A 21,611-nucleotide genomic window follows, 5' to 3' on the forward strand; every position below is an offset into this window, starting at 1 on the left:
CACGCAAACACAAATCTGGATTCATTTGTTCTCCGATTCCTCAACAGACTAATTATTAAGCTGCCAGTGACATTTAACATGCAGTAAAGCAATCAGCTACCACTTTAACTGTTCGGTTTGCTTTTAAAAATTACAGAGAGCTTTTTTTTTGCATTTTTCAACTCCATTTACTGGAGGAATAAACAGTTGCCCTGTGTTGATTAAGATCACTATTTAGTGTCAGCTGTAACTTCAGATGGCTTCATTTACATAATCTCTTTCTAAAAGCAGGGTCTCTTGACAGTTTTTTTTTTTTCCGATAGCATCAAAAATATGCAAATGAGAACTTGAAATATAGCACCCACTGCGTGAACCGAACTGATAAATATGTGGGAAAAAAAACTGGAACTTTCTTACAGTATGATGCACCGAAAATCAAACACAACATTCCACTGAAGCGACGAACAATCACACACAGACACACTGATTCACGATTCACATACACAAAAACAAGGGGTCGCACATCCAACGAGTCAGACAAAATAGTTTTTCTTTTTGCTTTTCTTTATACAAAAATTTGTCCTCGTAGATTATTTACATCTTTTTATAGATTCATTTTAGATCGTTTCCAAATGGTATAGACGAACTGATCTCCCGTTGATCAAAATGGGATGCTTTGTGTCTGAAATTGAGAGCTGATTGATGACAAAATTTCTGTTTCCAGGACCAAAAAACAAACAGTATAGCCTATGTCTGCAATTCCCAGATACAAATCAGACCAAAAGCTCTTTGCAACCTTGGACGTCTACGTTTACGGGACATTTGCAATTGTAGCCGCTTTATAAAACACAACTCAATATTTCTGGTCAACAGCCAGTCAAACAATATCATAAAAAGGCAGATTTGCTAAAAATTGGATATGTTAATTAGATCTTCATCGAACTATACAACCATTTAAGTTTCTTTTTGAAAGTGCTCACTAGGCTATATTTATGTAATTGAAAAATATAGTAAAACATAAAAACTGTGAAACATTTCTGCAATATAAAATAGCCGTTTTCAATTTTAATATATTTTAAAATAAAAGCTGAACTTCCAGCAGCCGTTCAGTGTCACATGATCATTCACAAATGTGCTGCTTAATATTTTTATGGCAATTTAGCATGTATATTATATTTTAGCATGAGTAGAAACATATAACCATCTTTTGTAACATTATATAAGTCACTTTTGATTGAATAATTCCATCTTTGCCAAACTACGCTCAATGTGAAAACTTTTGAATGGTAGTGCACTTGCCACTGAGTCTTGCAGACACCAGGCTGTTACTGCAGTCAGTGCTGAAAAAGAGGATTCTGGGAAACATCACTTGACTGCTACGTTGAGTCTGACATTCTCATCCTCGACACAGACACTCATGATCACGGACAGGAGCGCTAACGGCGTCATTGCTCAAGGCTCAATTTTCAATTTTGAGCAAACAAAGTGAACTCTACTGCGATGCCACATCATTTGGAACGACAGCTCTTCCTTAAAACTAGCTGTGAGGATATTTACAGCCTGACTGGAACCGATCTGAAGTCAATGGCACGTGAATGAAAAAAACTAAACAAAATAGCAATACAGCAGAATTCAATCTGCCCGAAAGCAGCTCCCTCTCAGAATGGCACAGCAAAGAGAGCCCTAGCTAGCATTACCCACAAGGCTCATGTGTCTTTTCTGATCAAAAGGTGAATGAGAACAGATGGTGATTAGAACCAGCGTAAGTGAAGTGTACAGCTGAGCTGGAGTCTAGTCACATAAAGCTGCCAGACGTGAACCGCTGCCACACAGACCCCGAGACAGACGGCTTGTTGTGCGAGTGAAAGCATAACCGTGTTTGAAGCGTTTCCTGTCAGTCCCAGTGCAGCTGCAGATCATGAGCGTCCAGGAATTCAGAGGTGATGCCCAATGGATTGAGTCCGCCGATGGGCCCAGGCATAGTGATGTCCAGCCACTCCATGTTGTCCAGGCCGGTGTCTTGGAGACTAAAGGGCAGGGCGGAAGAGGAAGGTGGCGGGTCGGTGAAGCTCAGCTCCGAAGTGTCCATTGGGGAGTTTGGCTGCTCCAGTATCTGGTTTTGAAGCTCCTCCAGCAGGCCCAAAGTCCTATGCTCCGGCTCGGTGTCCCCAACCAGCGTGCCCTCCAGCAGGGCCTCCAACTGGTTGTCGGAGTCCAGGGAGGCCAGGCTGGGCATGGGCGACACCATGAGCGCCGGCGGGGGTGCCATCTGCACCTGGGCGGGTGGACGGGACAGGACGGTGTTGATAGGCAGGGTGGTGATGCTGGCCGTGACAGGCATCATCCTAGGCACAGACGGGTCCTGTTGACTAAAGGGAGTGATCTCTGCAGAAAATAAAAGAAATAAAAAAAATGTTAATGTTTTAGTTTAACAAATTAAATACAAACTACACAAAAATGTAAGGTTAAGGCTTGTTCGGGAGTACTTCAGTTTTTAGTGTCACATGATCCTTCAGTAACCATTCTTAGCAAGAAATTAATACTGTTATTCATGTTTTTCGACCATGTTCATTTCTTTCAAAAAGAAAATCTTACTGACGCCAAACTTTTGCACAGTAGTGTACTGTATTTCCCACTGAACCTTGCAGATGTCAGTCTGTCCACAGAGACACTCCTGATTATCAAGTGTGAAAATATACATCTGTATTTGGATTGATAGTTTGACAATTGAACGTGATACTGTAGTCTGCAACAAAATGACAAACCCACCTCCACTTTCTATTAAAATGTCAAAGAGATCATCCATCTGTTGACTTGTTGCTGTGGGAATCTGCAAGCCAACGAAAAAATAAAAATGACTTTTCAGTTCAAGGACAGCACTGAAGAAAAGGCAAATGAAAAGAAACAATAATTACAGTCAACTTAAAATAACTACAGTAATCACAGCAGTAAACCACGGACGAGGACTACCTCTGGTTAACTGCAAACAAAGAGTCTTAAGAGAGAGTTGTCATGAAATACTAAAGTATTTATATAGTGTCTTTAATATAAATACCTAACATAAAACATAAAATGTCATACAATAAAATGTTATATTCTATACCAGTGATTGTCAAAATTGTAAAACTCTTGAGTTTAGCTCCAACCCTAAATCAAATCAGTGTCTTCAGGATCATTAGAAAATCACTGGTGGGTGAGTTTTGTCAGGCTTGGAGCTAAACCTTGTAGTGCATTAGACCTTCAGGGTCCAACCCTGTTCTATAGTGACTTTTCTGTGACATTTTGGATAGAATTTACTGTATATTATTTTATAAATTACTCTAGATTTTTTTTCATATGAGGGAGTAGTATGAGACCGATATAAATGTATTTTGACCAAAAAGTATGTACTAATTACGTAGTAACTTAAATTTCAGTCAACATATGCCATCAAAAGATTTGGAATATAAGGTCTATTTTTTTAATTTCTTTGAGTGGTAACAAAATGTAAAAAACAAAAAAAAAACAAACCATTGCATTTCCATTCCATTGCATTTTTTTCTATTATCGAGATAGATAGTATAGATCGCCACCCCCATTCCATGTATGATAAACAGAGAGGCTTCACTGCTCAACATTTCATTTTGTTTTTCACAAAAGTAAGAAAAGGATTGGAAAAACATTGAAAGTTAAGTTAAAAAAAAAAAAAGACAACTGCAGAACCAACTCACTATTCAACCCAGAATGTGTACGAGCATGCAAAGATATATAGGAAACAGGAAATCATCACCTCTGAGACAGCAGCATTCTGTAGGCTGCGTGTCTGTTTGACGGCCTCCTCATAACGAGGCGGCTCTCTGTTCTTGGGTGTCTGGTTGAAAACTGGGGGCTGCTGAATGAAGGATGTCTAGGGATAAAAAAAATAAAAAAAAAACCCTCAGTGAGCACTCAACTCAAAACAAAACAGCAACACTAAAAACATCTCAATGAAAGTAGGATTCTACTTTGTTTAGCGGCCCATTGATAAGGGATGATGGGATGGGGGACGTCTGAGGTGAGATCCTGTTATCTGGGGAGTTGCTGAGGAAGCACTGAGGTATCTCCAGGCCTGCTGGGGTCTCATTGGTGACGTGCTGGAAGCCTGACCTCTCTGTGGCGCCCACAGGCAGGGTCTGTGTAAAGAGTAAACCAATAGATCATGAGCACGCAGAAACACCCGCTAGCATCATAGAGAGCATTTGTTGTGTTATGATCTTTCTGCTTGGTATGAGAATAAGTCTTTTCAGGTCACGCTGGCAATGGTTCACCAAGCACGGCCGCCGATGAAAATGTTATCAGCTCATCACAACCAATGAGCTCTAGTTACACTAGTCTTCCAGGACTCAGGCCAGGCTCGTTTACTATGCCGAAGTAATGGCCATCTAGCTGGGAAACCTTATCACGGTGCCCTGCTGCCAGGACAGACCAATTACAGTAGAGTGAAAGCCTAGAAAGCAATGAGACTAGCAGCTACCATCCATCTCATTGATGAATGACTCTGCTGGACAGACAAAACTAGATGATCCAGAGCTCACAGATCACTTGTTCTGATTGCTCCTGCTGGCACTGATCCTGTTCCTACTCAGGTTCCACGGTTATTTAATACTCTGTAAAAACCTCTGTAGTGTGGATAAAAGTGATATGCCTGCCTGACGTTTGGTCATCATGAGAACAACATCATCAATGTCAACTTTGCTTAATTTTAAATAAAACTTTGGGGGTTTGAACTCGAAATCGAGGAAATTTTTTTTTTATATCTCACAATTCAGATTTTATTTCCTAGAATTGCAGCTTTAAATCTTGCACTTTTGAGAAAAAACTCAGAACTGTACGTTTATATCACAATTCTATGTTAAACTTGCAACTGTGAGAAAAAGCCAGAACTGTGACATAGAAAAGTTGCAATTACCTTTTTTATTCAGTCACAGAAACATGCTTCCATAAATGTCAGTTCAATTAAACAGAGTGAAATTTTATTTATTTGTAAGGTGGCAATACTACATTTTAAGAAGCCATTTCTCTAGTCTTCAATGTCACATGACCCTTCAGAAATCATGATGGTGCTCATTTGGCATTGAATAACTTTTTAGTATTAACACATTAATAAATAGATAAATATAAAACACATGTATATTCTATTACATAATATATATATGCTATTATATTTACTAAATTCTAAAGTACGTACGTAAATTCGTATTTATTTATAAGACTGACCTGAACTATGTGGTTATGACTGAGCAGCTGTTGTGACGCAGGACTCTCTGCTTTGGTGGGCTGTATTTGGGGGTTCTGAATTATACCTGGCACTGATGGAGAGACAGCCTGCAAAACTTGCTACAAAAAGACAACAAGATTAAATTTAAGTACTGACACAAATATATACAGTACCCAACACAAATACACCTAAGTTTTTGTGTTACCTGTAGTTTGACATTAGTGTTGGGCAGTTGGATGGTAGTGGTATTATTTGCCAGGGGCATTGGAAGAAGGATCTGAGTACCCCCATGAGAAGTGGTTAGAAGAGTCTGGGGCTGTCCTATGACCTGTGGGACTCCCTGGTGGCTGATAATGAACTGACGGAGAGGAGTTGCTGTCACCTGGTTGGGATGAGCCTCTTCGAGCTTCAATAGCGTTGGCGTAGTGTGTGGACTCAGTGTGCAGTTAGGAGGGACAGTGTTTTCTGTTTTGACAGACGTCAACATAGTGGCTGGACTGGAAGCGTTGTTATTTTCTGCAGGTGGAACCTGTCCACACCTTTTTTCCACCTCTAGCTGCATCTTCAGTTCCTCCACCAGCTTCTGCTCCTGCTCCAATTTACGCAGCAGTTCCTCAATCTGTCGCTCCTTTTCGTGTAGTCTCCGGTCTTGTTCCTCAGGAACAGGAGCTGCCGTCACTAAACTTCGGTTTTGGCCCTCTGCCTGTCCCTCCATGTATGCTTCTTCTTTGCTGTGAAGCTCTGAAGAACCAGGAGACACAGGTGGAGTGGAGCTTAGATTTTCAGAGGGCTGCTGGATGGGGGATAGGGTTGTAGTGGTGCTGGACACCTCCATAGGTGTGCTGCAGGACTGTGTGTTAGGTCCTGTGCAGCTGGGTGCAGTGTTTTCTTGGAAAGGCTTAAGCCGTTCAATTAGGTCTGTTTTTGTTCCAGACACCGGAAGACCACGTAACTTTAACTCCATTTTCAGCTCTGCCACCTGACAAAATAAACCCACTATTAATGAAATTATAAACTATAATATTAGCTCCACAGCTTTTGTATAAATGAAAAGTCATATTATTTATGTATGTATGCATGCATGTATGTATTTATTGATAGTAATAATGTATTTGAAATAAATGTATTTGTACAAAAGTATTAAGCTGCTTTATGTTCTCAACACTAATAATAAGAAGAAATATTTTGTGAATGTTGAATCATATTATATTACAATATATTTTCTGGAGTAATGACTACTAAAGATAAAAGTTTGTCATCACAGGAAATAATTACAGTGGAAAACGTAATTTATTGTGTAACAATATATATAAATTTTCTATTGTATTTTTAAGTAATTCCAGTCTTAATTAATAATTTTTAACAGTCATGTATCTATGATCTGTCTGTCTGTACCTTCATCTCCTCTAGGTTGGCAGGTAGTATGCCTGCCTTGCGGTTGGAAAGGGTGCTGTTGGGCCGCACAGGTGTCGCTGTGGGCAGAGACACCACAATGGACGCAGGAAGGCTGCTAGTGCTGTTGATAGCCACTGTGGCACCACTGTTTTGGCCTTCAATTACAGGCCTGGTGAGTAGGGAAACAGATGGGATTAAAGGAAAGAAACACCACTTAACATCGCAGAAGGAACAATTCTCAATAAATAAACACCACTGAACAATGCAGAGGTAAAATACAATGACAGCTAAAATAAATCTTGCACAAGAGATGGAAAAGGAACTTCCTGCCATTAATGAAAATCACTAAACAGGATTTGTTATTGGAAAATAGGTAATGGTCCTGATGTCTACCGGCAACAATAATAGCGTTTTAGACAGTTTCCATCTAAAACCATTCACATGCAGCCGTAATAATAATGGCTGACAAAACACTACTAGCTTCAAAAGCGAAAAAAGGAACTTAGGAAAGACAAAGGGAAAATGGTTTGCATCCACTAAACTCAACAGTTGGATTGATAAAGCTGTACATACCGAAACCATCAAGGCCCGATTCACAGATAACAAACACACAGATCCAGGTCTCCTTGCTTACTTGAGAGGTGCAGGAAGGATTGTCTGGTAGTTGTAGTGCTGCTGTTGTTGTTGGCTCAGGATCTGTAGCTGCAAAAATAGCTGCTGTTGTTGTAGTAAACGAGCATATGAGGAGTCCATCGGAGCTTGGTTGAGTTCTTGTTTCTGGTCTGGGGGAATGTACTGATGATATTTTAACTTTTTCACACGTGGCTTGGCCTCCTTACTCTTCTTGCTGCGGCTCTTGTCCCCAGGTAACTTAGGCTGACTTTGCTGTAAATTGAACAGATTTCCCATTATGCATTACATCTTATCAAGGTAATTTTATACATTTTTTTTGTTTCTTTAGTTCTTTACTGACCTTTACAAGGGTGGGTCCAGACTTCACAGGGGCCACGGTGATTAGCTGTGGCATGGGTGCTGGAGGACTAATTAATTGCTCATTGGTGGAAAAAGGCTTGAGGAAATCTGTTGTGGTGGTGGTCACTGCAGGAAAGTGCTGTGAAAGCCAACACGATAATTCTCAGGTGTTCTGCAAAACCTAAATGACTAAATTCAGCTTTTTGACATCATGAGCTCTGAGGTGAAAATGAGGTGGCAAAAATACCTTTAAGAAGTTGTTAGGCAATGGTGAGGACTCTTCAATGGCCCGGACCTCCCCAGGAGAAGCTGCAGAACCCTGGGACTCCTGACTGGCTGGCTGCTCAGGTGAAAACGCATCTCCACTGTCTTCATCGGCTGGTTCCTCTAGAATTCTAGGGTACTGCATCTGACCATCTACCCAATTAAAGAAAAGGACAATGTATCATTCATTATTCAATTTAAGTTCCACAGGTTTAATACATTAATATAGTTCGCATTTTCACCAATGATGGCTTCCTTGACGCTGGAGTCCACAGGCAGGATGTTCTTCTCCACCAGCTCCATGGGGCCAGGGCGTTGAGCAATCTTCTCATTCAGGTCATCAGCCAATCGAGCTCTCTTCAATTTCAGCTGAGTGGCCTGCAGAGAAGGCTCTGCCACCGTCTCTGCCAACCCACCAAAAACCAGAATCATTTCAACCCACGCTCCTACTGAACCACCACAACAATCACACAGAGGTCAACTCAATCACAGAAGTAAACAGTGCAGAATGCAAGTAAATAAGTACAGCATCTGGATGATTCTTTTGAACATTAACTTTTCTTGCTTTTTATGCTGACTGGTTAAGCTGCCACTGCTTTCTGCTGAAAGTTGATAGCACAGTTTGGTAAAAATTCACATTTTTATAATGTACCTAGGGAAGTCCGACTGTAAATGGTTTCAGAGCTACTGAACGTATGCCTCTGTTGTTGGACCTTCAGAATAATAAATCATATTTTAACACATTTGTGAATATTAGTTTGCAGCCTCTATTGAATCTGAAGTCAAAAAAGACTGCATACAGCAAAATAATGTCAAGAAATCTCTTTCTATTAAAGGGATAGTTCACTCAGAAGTGTCATAATTTACTGAGAGATTTCTGTCCCACCACTAAAATTCCAATCCACCAAAAATTTTACACATCAAAAATATAAAAATTCATATGAATCAAGCTGTTTAATCCAAATCATCTGAAGAGATGCAATTTCTGTGTTGATCAATGTTTACATTTTAATAAAGGTCTAAATTAAATCTATTCATCGTGTAAAGTGAATATCTCTCTCCAGGATATGGAATAATCTGTGCATTTTTTTGCAGGTTAAAAAGTTGCCCCTAAGTTGTCTTTACAGGCAACAAATTGCTCTCACACATCAGTTATTTTAATAAAGGATGAGTTTGCACTGCTTATTAAATATAACAATCTCAAAAGAGAGAAAACAAAATAAAATGGATCAGAAATTACTCCTACATGATTCTGAATGAACTGAAGTCATTTGGATATGAATCTGAAAAATCTGAATCGATGCCCATCTCTACTAGCAAAATTTGAGAGCTACAGCCATAGCTTTGTTTAAAAACAGTACATTCAAACTTTCCCAGCAGGCAGATTAGTGGCCATTACATGTATCGTGAATGGAGGATTACCTTGTAAGATGTGCATGCGGACCAACTCAGCCCTTTCTGGGCGGCTGCGTATTTTGTGCTTTAGGAAATTTTCAGTCTAGAGAGAAAAAGGATACAGAGTTTCAGAAAACGAAATCCCTCCGTAATTCAAGGATCAGAAAGTAACCATTATAATGATCTCCGCTGTGCTTTGCAAATAACAAACACATTTACAGAAGGCTTAAGCTATTAAATCAACTGAGAGGTTCACATGTGTCCCATTACAGAGAGCTCTGCAACCCTGAAGAGGTTTCGGGGAGGATCAGAGAGCCCAGATGGCTGAGGAAAAGTACAGGAGTTCTGGGGCTTGGTGCCCTGCTCTTACCCTGGCTCTCTCAAGGCTGCGGATCTGTTCATGGAACGCCGCAGGGCTCTTCAGGGCTGTAAAGTCACACACACACACACACACACACACACACACACACACACACACACACACACACACACACACACAAGTAGAGCATCAGTCTCATGAGGACACAAGGCCATCACCCACACTTCAAACACACACAGCTCTTTCATCTCCTGCAGTCTTTCTAAATGCTTAACGCACATATTACTCAGAGCGGAGATGGTGGGCCCACACAGAGATTAGCACACAGACTACACGGTGCCCTTCAGGACCAGACAGCTACCTCTTAATCCCAGCAGAATCTATGCCTGATATTACACTGAGCTATGAGACAGCGTGCCGTGTAATCCCATCAATCAACTCAGACATTGCCAGAGAAAAAAAAAAATTACTTTTATGTAAGTCTGAGAGATCTCACACACTGTTGGGTGACTTGGTTGAACGGAAAAGTGGTTATGAGCAATAACAGAATGAGCGGTGGTGAGGCGAGAGGTGAGCTTTTGGAAGAAACACCATGTGCATTGGTCACCTATGCCTAGTTGTGAACTGTGCTGAAGGGCGAGAATAAACAACTGATTCAAAAGCAGATGTGATACAGAAACCAAAGCACCAACTGATTTCTTAAACGCTCAGTCAAAAAGAAAGGTTACATGTGCCACAATGTGAAAAACAAATGATGTTGCCCTGCCAATCAACATTTTTTGGGAAAACTTCTTATGCTCACCAAGTTGCATTTATTTGATAAAGAAAACAACAACAGTGTTATTTAAAAAAAAAAAACTCATATACAACCTAATTTTAACGTTTCTATTTTAATATATTTTAATTTATTCCTGTGATGGAACAGTGAACTCTGTGTCTCTTTTAAATATTTTTTTAAAATGTTTTCTCGTTTACACAGATCATGTTTTCCTTAAATATAAGTTAGATATGCAAACGAATCCCAGAAAACCAACATAACATTTATTGCAGCTTATTAGTATTCACAGTCTGTTTGATTACATGACATTAACTAACTGCTTAATTTTTACTGTACATTTCTGCCATATGGACATCAACTTGATATAGTCACCACTGATAAGCTATTACTAAATATAACATAGAAACTGTAAATTTGCATTGTGAAAAGTGCTAAACAAATAAACTTGAATTTAATTTAATGATTCTTCTTGTGCATGATTTATTGCTTAGTAGTCCAAAATGTTTTTGTAATCTTATCAAGATTTTGGAACCCTTTCAGTCGGTAATTAATTCTTGATTGATAAACTCAAATCCCAACATACTTTTTATGAAAATAAACTGGGTCACAAAGCGCCATTTCATGACTAAAACACTTATATTTAGTTAACAATTAGCAGTTTTCATACAAGTGTAAATATGACTCTTCTTCTGGTTCATATGCTGGTGCACACAGCAGTATTAGATGGCAGGGGCAGTACTCACGTGGCATGATTCCCTGATCAACGAGCTGCTCGCGGGTACGTCTCTGCTGTAGCCTCAGCTGGAGAACTGGTGGAGAGAGGCAGAAGCAGCGTTATGTTCTTGACCCAACCTCTAGATCAGGCTTGTCAACACTACACACAGAAAGGAACTTTTGCACCTGATTAACACACCTACACACACACACACACACACACACACACACACGCACACACACACTCAACAAAGGGAAATCTAACCTTTAGCACAACTGAAATCACACACATTTTCTCTCTAGCATTACATAAGAGCCACCATTGAGGAAAAAAAAAAAAAAAAAAGTAGACGTTCTTCCTGCTACCAAAACAACAGGCTCTTGAGCGACCCTTTTGAAGCGTGCTTTTTGGAAGACGTCCTGGGAAAATTCTCAAGACATTTTTCTTTGCCCTCTTGGCTGAGCCTCCCGGATTTACTCGGCTGATTATAAAAACAGCTCAAATTGGTCAGAAAGACAACATGATAACGTCTGACATTTATCAAGAATCATGAGCTCTATTAGCTGGGAATTTATAAACCTATGACGGCAAGTTGAACTGCATGAGGTAATTATTAAAGAATTTTGTTGTTAATGCTCAGTTCTTGTAGCTTAACATGGCACTAGCAACATCATACGCATAGATTTTGTGCATATTAATAAAACAATGACTGCAAGTATTCCAGTTTCAAAAGCAATGGTGTTCTACATGCTTAAGGAACAGAAATGCCTAATCTGACAAAAAATGAGTCAGTTTACTGTTAACAGGTTCAGCTGAGGTTAAGCAAACGAAACCGAAGGGTGCTGAGGGCACATGATTGGCATTTTATTCTTTTCACTATGAATCTGTGCGCTTAAAGCTGAAGTGTGCAATTTCTGCACCACTTGTAGCACTGAAGAGAACTGTATGAAAAACTGAGAAAGAATTTAACACTGAAAAAAAAAAAAAAAAAAAAAACATACTTCAGCTCTTAGAAGAGGAATGAACGCACTATGAAGGAGATAATAAATGGGGCCTCTGCTACAGTATAACAGATGAATTCCTGGTGCCCTGACTACACATGACTCAACATTGACCTTGATCCTAATCAGGTTAATTTTTTACTTGGGGCGCAGAAGAAAAAAATGTTTAGGTCTCCTTTACTGCACAATGTAACATTGCAGCTTTTTAGGTAATAGTAAGGTAGTAGTAATAGTTTAGGTAGTAAAACATCTTCAGTAATCTTGGTGACACTCGATACAACATGATCTCAAAACTCTTTCAGATTTTGTACAATCAGAGTCTTCTCAAACATGGCAAATACACAGAATTTTAATGGCTTTAAAAGGATCAGAGAATTATACAATAACAGTTATTATATATTGCAATTCAAAAGCCTGGGGTCAGACTCAGTAAATCTTTTTCTTAAATTAATCCAAAGTGACTATAAACATATTTATGTTTTTATTTTCTATTAAAATGATGATTAATTAATCGTTTAACAGCACTAATTTAATACACAGTAAACAGAAAGCAGTTAATTTGCTAATATTGATTAAATAAAAGCAGCTTGGTCAAGCATAAGAGACTTCTTTCAACAGCATAAAAAAGAAAGAAAACAAAGTTTAAAAAAAAGTTTTTAATTATCTCCCAAATCTTTGCATTCTGTTCTATTCAGCGAAACATCTTCTATAAACAACCCCTATGAAATGCACCCCAACTCAGGTGAAACTCAGGTGAAACTGAAACCAGACAAATAATAAAGGACTTCATTAAGACCTATTAACTAACCAGACGGTTTTGAAAGTAGCTTTATTCATCGATATCATGCCAATCTATGTTGTGCCTTTTGTTTAGATGGAAAAGCTATTATCTTAATCACTAATCTTCTTGTTGTGCATCTAATAAACCCCTCGCAGCAGATTACCTTGATTATCCACATAGTAATGCACATAGCTCTCTCAAGAAAAGCCAATCAATAATAGCTTGCTTTTTTAATGCAAATTTCCATGAAACCTAAGTGTGGCAAACAAAGCATCAACCAGCCAGTAAAAGCTATTCAAAAACAAGCTAAACCTATATCCGCTCAGCAACAGAAAGATATCCACCTCTCAGAGTCGAGCAGCAAGCTGCAGAACCTGATATGAAGTTTCCTCTGCAGATGCTGTGAGCCTCCAGTCCTAAGCAGGCCATGCTATTTCCACGTCCTGCCTCAAGTTCAGAGTATCTTAAAGTGGGCTCCTGGCAGCACCAGAGCTTTGTGAAAAACGCACAAGGACCTCGTTCTTCGGGGCTCTCCATTCACTATCAGCAGCTCCAGTGAAACTGGGACTCCCTCAGAAGAGACAACATCTCTGCTCCGCCGGCAGACGGAGAGGAGGGAGCAGAAAGACCAGACCGACCACTGTTAACCCCTCCCTGCCATTGAGAGTTCAATTCTAGATCATTCAAAATGTGCTCCTTTTCATAGTTTAGAAGAATTACAAACGTTCTCTGCATGTACGAGTAGATCACGGATGCTTTATTTTTGAGATCTGAAAGAAACAAAAAAGCGTAAAATAGCTCTCGGGTTGAAACAACCCTCTTCTTCATCAACACGGTAAACATCTTGTTTGACAGACAGCCAAAGGATGAGTAACTGACACGGGCCATGCTCTGCCAAAGTCGTTTACATTTCCACTCGCCGTGACGGTGTGACCTCAGCATAGCTAGAGACCTAGAGGAGCAGCCCTCACAGAGCTGTGAGCAACCGCATGCGGACGGCACTGTCCTGTGACCTTTCACATGTCAATCAAAAGACTGCGCCCAAACTAAGAGGCAAAGAAACGTCAGGATTCAGGAGGCAGCTTTCTGTGCGTCAAGACAGAACGGGAAAAAGAGCTTCTCATTTTCTCATTCGCGTACAGAAATAAAATGTTATTTAATCACCTGGAAATAGAGGCAAAACTAATCAGGATGTGGAGTGAATTGAACTAGGCAGCGAAGAGAGAGAGCGAGCCAAAATTAAATAGCTGAATTTATGCAGGCTGTGATTATAACCAAGGCAAACGCATACCATTCCAGAACATGGGCAAATTTGAAATCTCACAATAAATTCACCAAAAATGGGCAAAAAAAAAAAATCTGATTGATGAAGAACTCTGTATTTTTAGAGAAATGCTGCTTTCTATTAAAAGTTAAAAACTGATTTCATAAATAATAATATTTATATAATATTTCACAGTATATGATTGGTTTCACTGTATGATCAAAGATGTGATGAGCATGAGACGTCTTTTAAATATCTTTTAAAAATCTTACTGACCCCTAACTTTTGAACAAATGTATTTCAAATAAAATAATAAAATCATTTTATAGCAGTGAATGAATTCAAGCTTTACAATAATCAAAGTGAAAATCATCGTGCACAATGAAATATCCAACATCGTAAATGCCAATATTGTAAATGTATAATGTATTAGAAAAATGAAATACATTCATTTCATACTAAGTACGATCTATTTACATATTTGCTGTCAATCAAGAGTTACAGATATGAAAGTAATTAACATAAAATATCTTGGTGTTCGCCCGGAAGAGCTGAAGGAAGTGTCTGGATGGATGGATATCGATGAGAAGCGTATGATCTTTAAATAATAATGGTCTTTATATGCAAGATATTCAAAGTGTACATAAACGAAACAGTTCACCCAAAAATTTAAATCCTGTCATCTCTTACTCACCCTCAAGTACTTGCAAACCTGGTAGAGATCTGAGGTAGATATTTAAAATATTATAAAAGCAGGATTGTGACCAGGATGTTTTGGTCACCACTGACTTCTATAGTAAGAAAAAAATACTATGGAAGTCAATGGTGACCCAAAACAGTCTGGTTACAAGCTTTTCTTCAAAATATCTTCCTTTGTGTTCGGCTGCACAAAGAAATTGTTACAGGTTTGGAACTACTTTAGAATAAGTAAAAGATGACAGGATTTTCATTTTTGGGTGAACTAATTCTTTAAGTGTACTTCCAAAAGCTCCACTTTAGCAGTATCAAGTATACTTCAGCATATCTTTACTTCAGCACTACTTCCACGCAATCTTTTTCCAATTTAACAGACTTTAAGTATACCAGATTAGTATACTAAAAGTACAATTACAGTGTATTTTGTAATGTGTAAATGTATTTGTAGAATTAGAATGAAATAAATGTATTTCAAATATATTTTAGCATATTTATTTTTCACTATTCATGGTAATATTATATCGTGATACATATATGATATATTGCGCACTGCTAATTTCACGCAACAATTTTTGTTTAGCATCACAGCAACCGACGTACCATTTTTGCGTTCGTTGAGGGGGGGCAGCCTCTGGCTGGGGTGCAGGGACAGTTCGCCCATCTCATGGGTTACAGCCTCACTCTGCGGGCTGGACGCCAACAAACCCCCAATCCCAGCATCCCCCTGCTCCTCCATGTCTCCTCAGCGAGGAGTCAAGGGTTTCGCTGGGGATCAGCGGACGATATGGTCACAGGAAGCTCCTCACTTCAGTTTCTGCAAAAGACAAAGTATAGATTCAGGTACAGATTAAAAAAAAAAGTCAACAGCAAAAGATTAGCAAAGGGATTTGGTCCAAGTTAGTCGGACTGTGTTTTAGAAAGACTTGAAATCATAAGTGAAGTGGGGAGTTGGCAATGATGTAATAGTTCAAGGATGTGGTATATGGTCTGTAATATCACTTTAACTATGAAAAATGACCAAAAACAGAGGATGTGCTGAATCTATGACATATACGGTTGCTGCTGTTGCACATCTATCAAAACGCTAACAAATAATAAAAACGAGCCTTTCCACAGACGGTGAATGAATAGACGTTGTGTTTGCTAGCATATCATTACTCAACTTTACATCATCCCAGTGGTTTAGATGTGAAACCAATAAAAACATAAACACAGCGCTCACCATGGTGCTGTAAAATGCTAGAATGCATTATGACCACATCAGCACAAACCACAATCATTCATTCCTATGAAACACTTGCCATTCAAAACCTCCTGTCACATGGGAACTGATGCTAGTTTTTTTAACTGATCTCAATCGAAATCTGCCCAAAAGGATGGTGATGCATTTCACCTCTTTGCATTTGCATTTCACCAAAATTTGACTCTTTCAGCTCCCTGTAATATCCGATAGAGCCAGTTTTTAAATACGAATTCCAGCTGTTTGCACTGGGTTATCAATGACTCGGGGCATTTACACAAAAATGTATTGAGTAAAACATTGTGGGACATGTGGTCACCGACCTAATAAAGTTTCCAAATGGTGTTTTGATATGGAGAAGGATAGCAGCCCACTGGAAGTAAACTGCATGGCCTGATTTGACCTCTTAGCAGAAAACATGAGCAGCATCTACTCCTTTTTAAACCGAGAATAAACACAAAAAGCATCATACTAGTACTAGGACCAAAAGACTAACTTCGCAACTCAGTGAAAAGAAACATGTATGAATGACGAAGGAAAGTGTGGCATGCTTGATATTAAAACAATCGAGTCCTGAATTATTTTGTGCAGGTTATCATGTTTAAACAAACACACACAACGTTATGCAGTGCTGTCAAACAATTAACTGCTATTAATCACATTCAAAATCAAAGTTTTTATTTAAGTATTTATGTAATGTGTGTGTGTACTGTGTATATTCATTATGTATATATAAACACACACACACACACACACACAGTACATATTTTGAAATTACTTACATGCATTTACATTTATGTTTAAACATTTCATATAAAAAATTTCTTAACTATATACATGCATGTGTTCGTAATAAACACACACAGTAAGCACATTTGTAAACAAAAACATTTATTTTAGGCACAATTAATTGCAAAAGTTATGGCTAAAGTTATGACAAAAATGCCTGTTTTGGTGAGTATTCATGAAAACACACTTAAAAGTAAAAAAAAAAAATAACGAATATAAAATTTTAGCATTAAATACTCACTCTCATGTCGTTCTAAAACCCATAAGACGTCTGTTAATCTTCAGAAGACAAGATATTTTGCTGTCAGCTGAGTCATGCGGATACATTAGTTTGATTCAGCACAAACAACGTAGGAAATGTATCCACGTGGCACAGCTGACACAGAATAGAAATACACTGTTTGCGTACGCGATACAATCCAAAATGAGGATGTTATCTATAACCACAGAACCTAATCCTAAGCGTCTATAATAAGTAATGACCCAAACAATAAACAATCAGGTCATCTGAACATGACGTACTGCAAACAAACACTCGTGCGCGAAAGCATACAGCTTCAACACCGGCAGGCCAAGCCTCGTTGCATTCTTACGTAACACGCCAGCAAACGTCATGTACTCATCCTTTTTATTTTTGAATTTCTAACATTCTCACACGGTAAGATCTTTTGGTTGTCAGTCAGCACAATACACAAAATTGTTTATGTTTTGAAGGGTGGTGCGCCAACAACCAAAACGCTGTATGTGTAACGAAGTCTGCTATTAGTCCTTGATGTAGTCACTGTTGCTAGGATACAACAGCCTCCCACACAAACAAACTGAAGCTGCTGGAGCGCCCGCTCTCTCAGCAGTACACTGTTTAGTGATCACTCACGCAGGACAGGTCAAATGTAAACTTACGTACACTGAAAAGTTCGAGAATGCCTTTTGAAACCTAAGCCTAAAGGGTACAAATTTGCAAAACTATTTGCAATGTCATACTTTGTTATGTGCAACTACGTTATATATTCTATGGTAGGACACATTTATGGAGCATAAGATTCAATGTCACACCATGTGAATATCTGTATGCAATTAGCTCGAGCCGTGCCACAAGCAATGGTGACGCAAATCGAACCAACAAGCTGTTCACCAACTGTGAAATCGCCAAGACAATATTGATGCAAAAATATGAAATATATTTAATACTAACACTTCGACACGGTACAGGAGTCAACAGTCCAGACACATGCAAGTCATCCACCACATACAGTCATTTGCCATTAAGCAGAGCTGAAGACGGCCGTCTGATGTGGATCCACTGCCATTAAACGGTCACATCTGGCTTACACCGCATTAAATATGCGGCGTACAGTGATCTATGAAATACACATCTCTCTACTCTAAGGACGGTTACAATAACAATGTATATCTTACGTAAGAAAAGCAGAGGGGCTGTGCTGCTTCTGTGGTCTGCTGTTTCTGGCATGCCTCGCTGTTAGAGCTCTTGGCTAAACCGTTTTCCATACAACCCTCAAACCACATACGCTTCAAACTATAACAGTAAGCGCCAAGCTATCTATCACGATCCATTCAGTTATTAAAGGCAATTAGAGCACATATCAACACGTCTTAAAAAACAAAGGAATAACTTGGTTTTCTATAGAAACAGCAAGATCTAGACAGGTTTGCTCAAAACTAAGCAGGTAAACCAATGGCACTTCACTGAGAACTGACCGGCCTACATGCTGACGTAGTAACTTAAAGAAAAAGTTCAACCTTAAATGAAAAATTCTGTCATCGTTACTGACCCTCGAGACATTCCAGACTTTCATTCATTCTTTCATTTTGTTCTGCTCCAGCTTTGATTGGACGCTTTAATAGTGAGCAAAACGCACCGTTGCGTGTGTGATATTACTTAACTGCATAAATATGAAATTCAAAAATGTATAAAGGGATACGTTTTGCTTCCATAACTTCTAACTGCGTTCGAATAGACTTCATCATGCACAGGGTTTGCCAGCGAAACCTAAGTAACCAGTCCGTACCGAACCGAATCAGAATGTGGATTTCGGTGCCATGCCTGAACGACAATCCCAACCAATCGTGAGTACCATCAACAAAAACAAAATCAAAACCTATTTACTCCACAATACCAGTCAAATGCTTCCTTTTGTGATCCGAATGAGGCAGAAATTGTTTCATAGGCGACTATACACCGATTCGAGAGATGGCTTGAATAACAGTGATAAGCAATACATTGTTGCATTATTGTCTGTTATATCATTCAAAACTTGATATCTTCTGTTTACTCCGTTACAACGATATCTCCGCTATGAGTTTAGCCACTTTTCTGGATATATGACTTTTTCTGTGCGAGGGCACCCTCTGGCTTCCCGTATGAATGAACCCGACATCATGTGCCAATGGCCAATCCGCCCTTTTTGGGGAAATGTTTATTTATTTATCATTTCAAGCCTGAGACATGCGTATCATATTTTACAGGATCACCAATGTAAAATGTCAGGAACACTGTTTAATACTGTTAAAAAAACAACAACGAAATACAGTACACTTTGATCATTTTAACTGAACCTATATATCAAAAATCAATCAGCAACAAAGCGACTTAACAATTAGTTGTCGCTTCATATGCGTTGCAATAAGCATTGTTCTGGTCAGGAAGTTACAACACTCTCGGTTTTCCTTCAGGAGGGTGTGCCTTCAAGCTCCAGTTCTCCATTCATCCTATTAGCACAATAGCTTCTCCTTCACATTGGCCAACATTTAATCTGTCTCAAGTGGCTGAACCCGATTCTGCTGAGGCAGCGTACTATGAACCATGACTAAATACTCTGGAAAATATCAAACTCCAATTAAAAAGCTAACCCAGATGCTTGTTCCTTTTCATGTGCGGCGCTGGAAACACAAGCAATGACTTCCATGTGTTCATCAAAGGAGAGCAACAAGGTGGGCTGGCACAAGATAAATGTTTAGTTTACTTCGGCACAGCCCTTGTGCTAAACTTCCTTAAGAGAGGTTAAAGACAAACTTTTTACAAGCGGTCCTTTCATGATTTCATTTGAGGGATCAATAAAAAGAATATGATCCATTATGGAATTTAGCATTTTGATGTAGTTGTACATAAAGTCAAGTGAGATTTATCTAAAGACACAGGAAAAAAATTAGGGTCATTAACAGGGTTCGCAATTAAACAACAGGTGGATACAAACATATATTTCAATATAAATAAACAAATATTTGAATTATTAAAATTGTTCAATAAAACAAAAAACTTACAGCAAAAATAAAAAGTACAGGTGTTACTTTGGTATTATTTATAAAGCATTCATTTATATCTATTAACATGTTTAATTTTGTTGTGTACTGTTGTCATTTTATTACTTTCTATTTTCTAAAATTTCTATATTTCGAGAGTTTTAATTTCAGTACAAAAATGTCAACTTAGCCTATTTTATAGCATTTATTTATTGGACAGACAATGCTGAATTTTATGCAGCATGTCTCTCCTAAGGGTCCTTTGTTTGAAAAAGAAGGGAAAAAAAAAAAAAAAAAAAAGGCTGGAGACCTTGAAATCAAAGAAGAAATCGTCATAGTCACTAGCGGAGACTGCAGCATTCTGTATTTATACGCGGATAACGTGATAAAAAAAAAGAAACCAACAAATCAAGCAAATAATAGCATGTAAAACTGTACACTTCGAATAAAAAACACACCAGGTCATACGTCCTTCACCTAGGCACTACAAAATTGGATTTCAGACATTCATGACTCGCGGTGGCACGACGTGGAGATGCCAGGGGACTAGTCTAAAGTTACACCTGTGTAGGACTCACGGGCCGTTTGGAGACTGCAGATCTATTAGGCTGTTTACTCTCATTCACATGGAGTTTCAGTTTCACCAGGAGAGCCAATGAGACACAAACAGGATGCAAAAACTTCCAGTGCGTTTAACCTTTCTGCCACACAGGCGCTTAAATCATCAACGGACCCTTCCTCTTCGGCCTACAGTATCTGACACCGAGGGGCTCAACAAGTAAAGCCCGCTGTCTCAGCATACAAATCACGTGAAACTGCGGTATTGATCCACAAACATCAAAACTCAATGTTTACAGGCAATACTGCAAGTTAGAGCGCTATTAGCCTACATTTGGTATCTATTTTTCGCGACATGCAAGTGATGTAAAAACTCCTCCGAGAATGATCACTATTTCGTGTTTACATATTTATTTTGTGTATATCTCGAGTGTACATGACAGTCGTGCTCCGTGCTAATGGCTCAATCCTCGCATCAGCAAACAGGCTAGCGCGAGAACTACAGCGCTACACATCAAATCTCTTACTGGCATATAACGTCGCTTCTTACCCTGTTCCCTAGAGCTGTGTCTAGCTTGCTTGTCGTCGCCCCTTGGTTTAATGCTCCATAACTGTCCTTGATGTGGTCACCCATGTATCCAGGGATTCTGTTTTTCTTTGGGACTGAAGTTTTTTTTTTTTTTTTTGAGGAAGTAAGATGGCCGATGCTAGTCTGTTCGTCTGAACTCTGTGACGCAAACTGAGGTGTTTCGGGCCAGTCACCATCAGCGGGCGCTAGCGTTCCGTCTGTCTTTTTGTTTATGCGTTTTGTTTTAATAAAATGACTGTTAATTTACAAAGAATTGTTTAAAGGTACAGTTAATCGAAAGCTATTGACTTTTGCTTTTACTTCTTGGTCACCACCATTCATTGTTATGAAAAACAATGAATCATTATGAATAACAATGCAGTTTTGGAACAATATCAGGGTG

At 38.9% G+C, this 21,611-nt stretch overlaps 1 protein-coding gene across 2 annotated transcripts; it reads right to left on the reverse strand.

The window, feature by feature from the left end:
* Positions 1 to 141: 141 nt before the first annotated feature.
* mrtfba (myocardin related transcription factor Ba) lies at positions 142 to 21,416 on the reverse strand. Of its 2 annotated transcripts, XM_043253545.1 has the most exons (16): positions 21,191 to 21,416; positions 15,396 to 15,609; positions 11,082 to 11,147; positions 9,612 to 9,667; positions 9,269 to 9,344; positions 8,089 to 8,250; positions 7,830 to 7,999; positions 7,584 to 7,721; positions 7,245 to 7,495; positions 6,611 to 6,779; positions 5,421 to 6,194; positions 5,215 to 5,334; positions 3,963 to 4,130; positions 3,749 to 3,865; positions 2,749 to 2,809; positions 142 to 2,364 (listed from the first exon to the last, which is right to left on the reverse strand). In XM_043253545.1, exons 2-16 carry the CDS (start codon positions 15,529 to 15,531, stop codon positions 1,874 to 1,876), a joined length of 2,955 nt encoding a protein of 984 aa, XP_043109480.1. In that variant the 5' UTR covers positions 15,532 to 15,609; positions 21,191 to 21,416; the 3' UTR covers positions 142 to 1,873. The 2 variants fall into 2 exon arrangements, with proteins under 2 accessions (XP_043109480.1, XP_043109481.1); XM_043253546.1 differs by lacking the exons at positions 9,612 to 9,667; positions 21,191 to 21,416 and having other exon boundaries at positions 15,396 to 15,470.
* Positions 21,417 to 21,611: the final 195 nt, after the last annotated feature.

The sequence above is a fragment of the Puntigrus tetrazona genome, chromosome 12 (assembly GCF_018831695.1).
Source record: "Puntigrus tetrazona isolate hp1 chromosome 12, ASM1883169v1, whole genome shotgun sequence".
Taxonomy (NCBI): domain Eukaryota; kingdom Metazoa; phylum Chordata; class Actinopteri; order Cypriniformes; family Cyprinidae; genus Puntigrus; species Puntigrus tetrazona.

Excerpts from the sequence above, each read along its gene's own strand:
- mrtfba (XM_043253545.1), bottom strand. The coding sequence starts at position 15,531 with ATGGAGGAGCAGGGGGATGCTGGGATTGGGGGTTTGTTGGCGTCCAGC. Across the intron at positions 2,810-3,748 it reads AGAATGCTGCTGTCTCAGAG|ATTCCCACAGCAACAAGTCA; the intron begins GTGATGATTTCC and ends GTTGGCTTGCAG. Across the intron at positions 2,365-2,748 it reads CATTTTAATAGAAAGTGGAG|AGATCACTCCCTTTAGTCAA; the intron begins GTGGGTTTGTCA and ends TATTTTCTGCAG.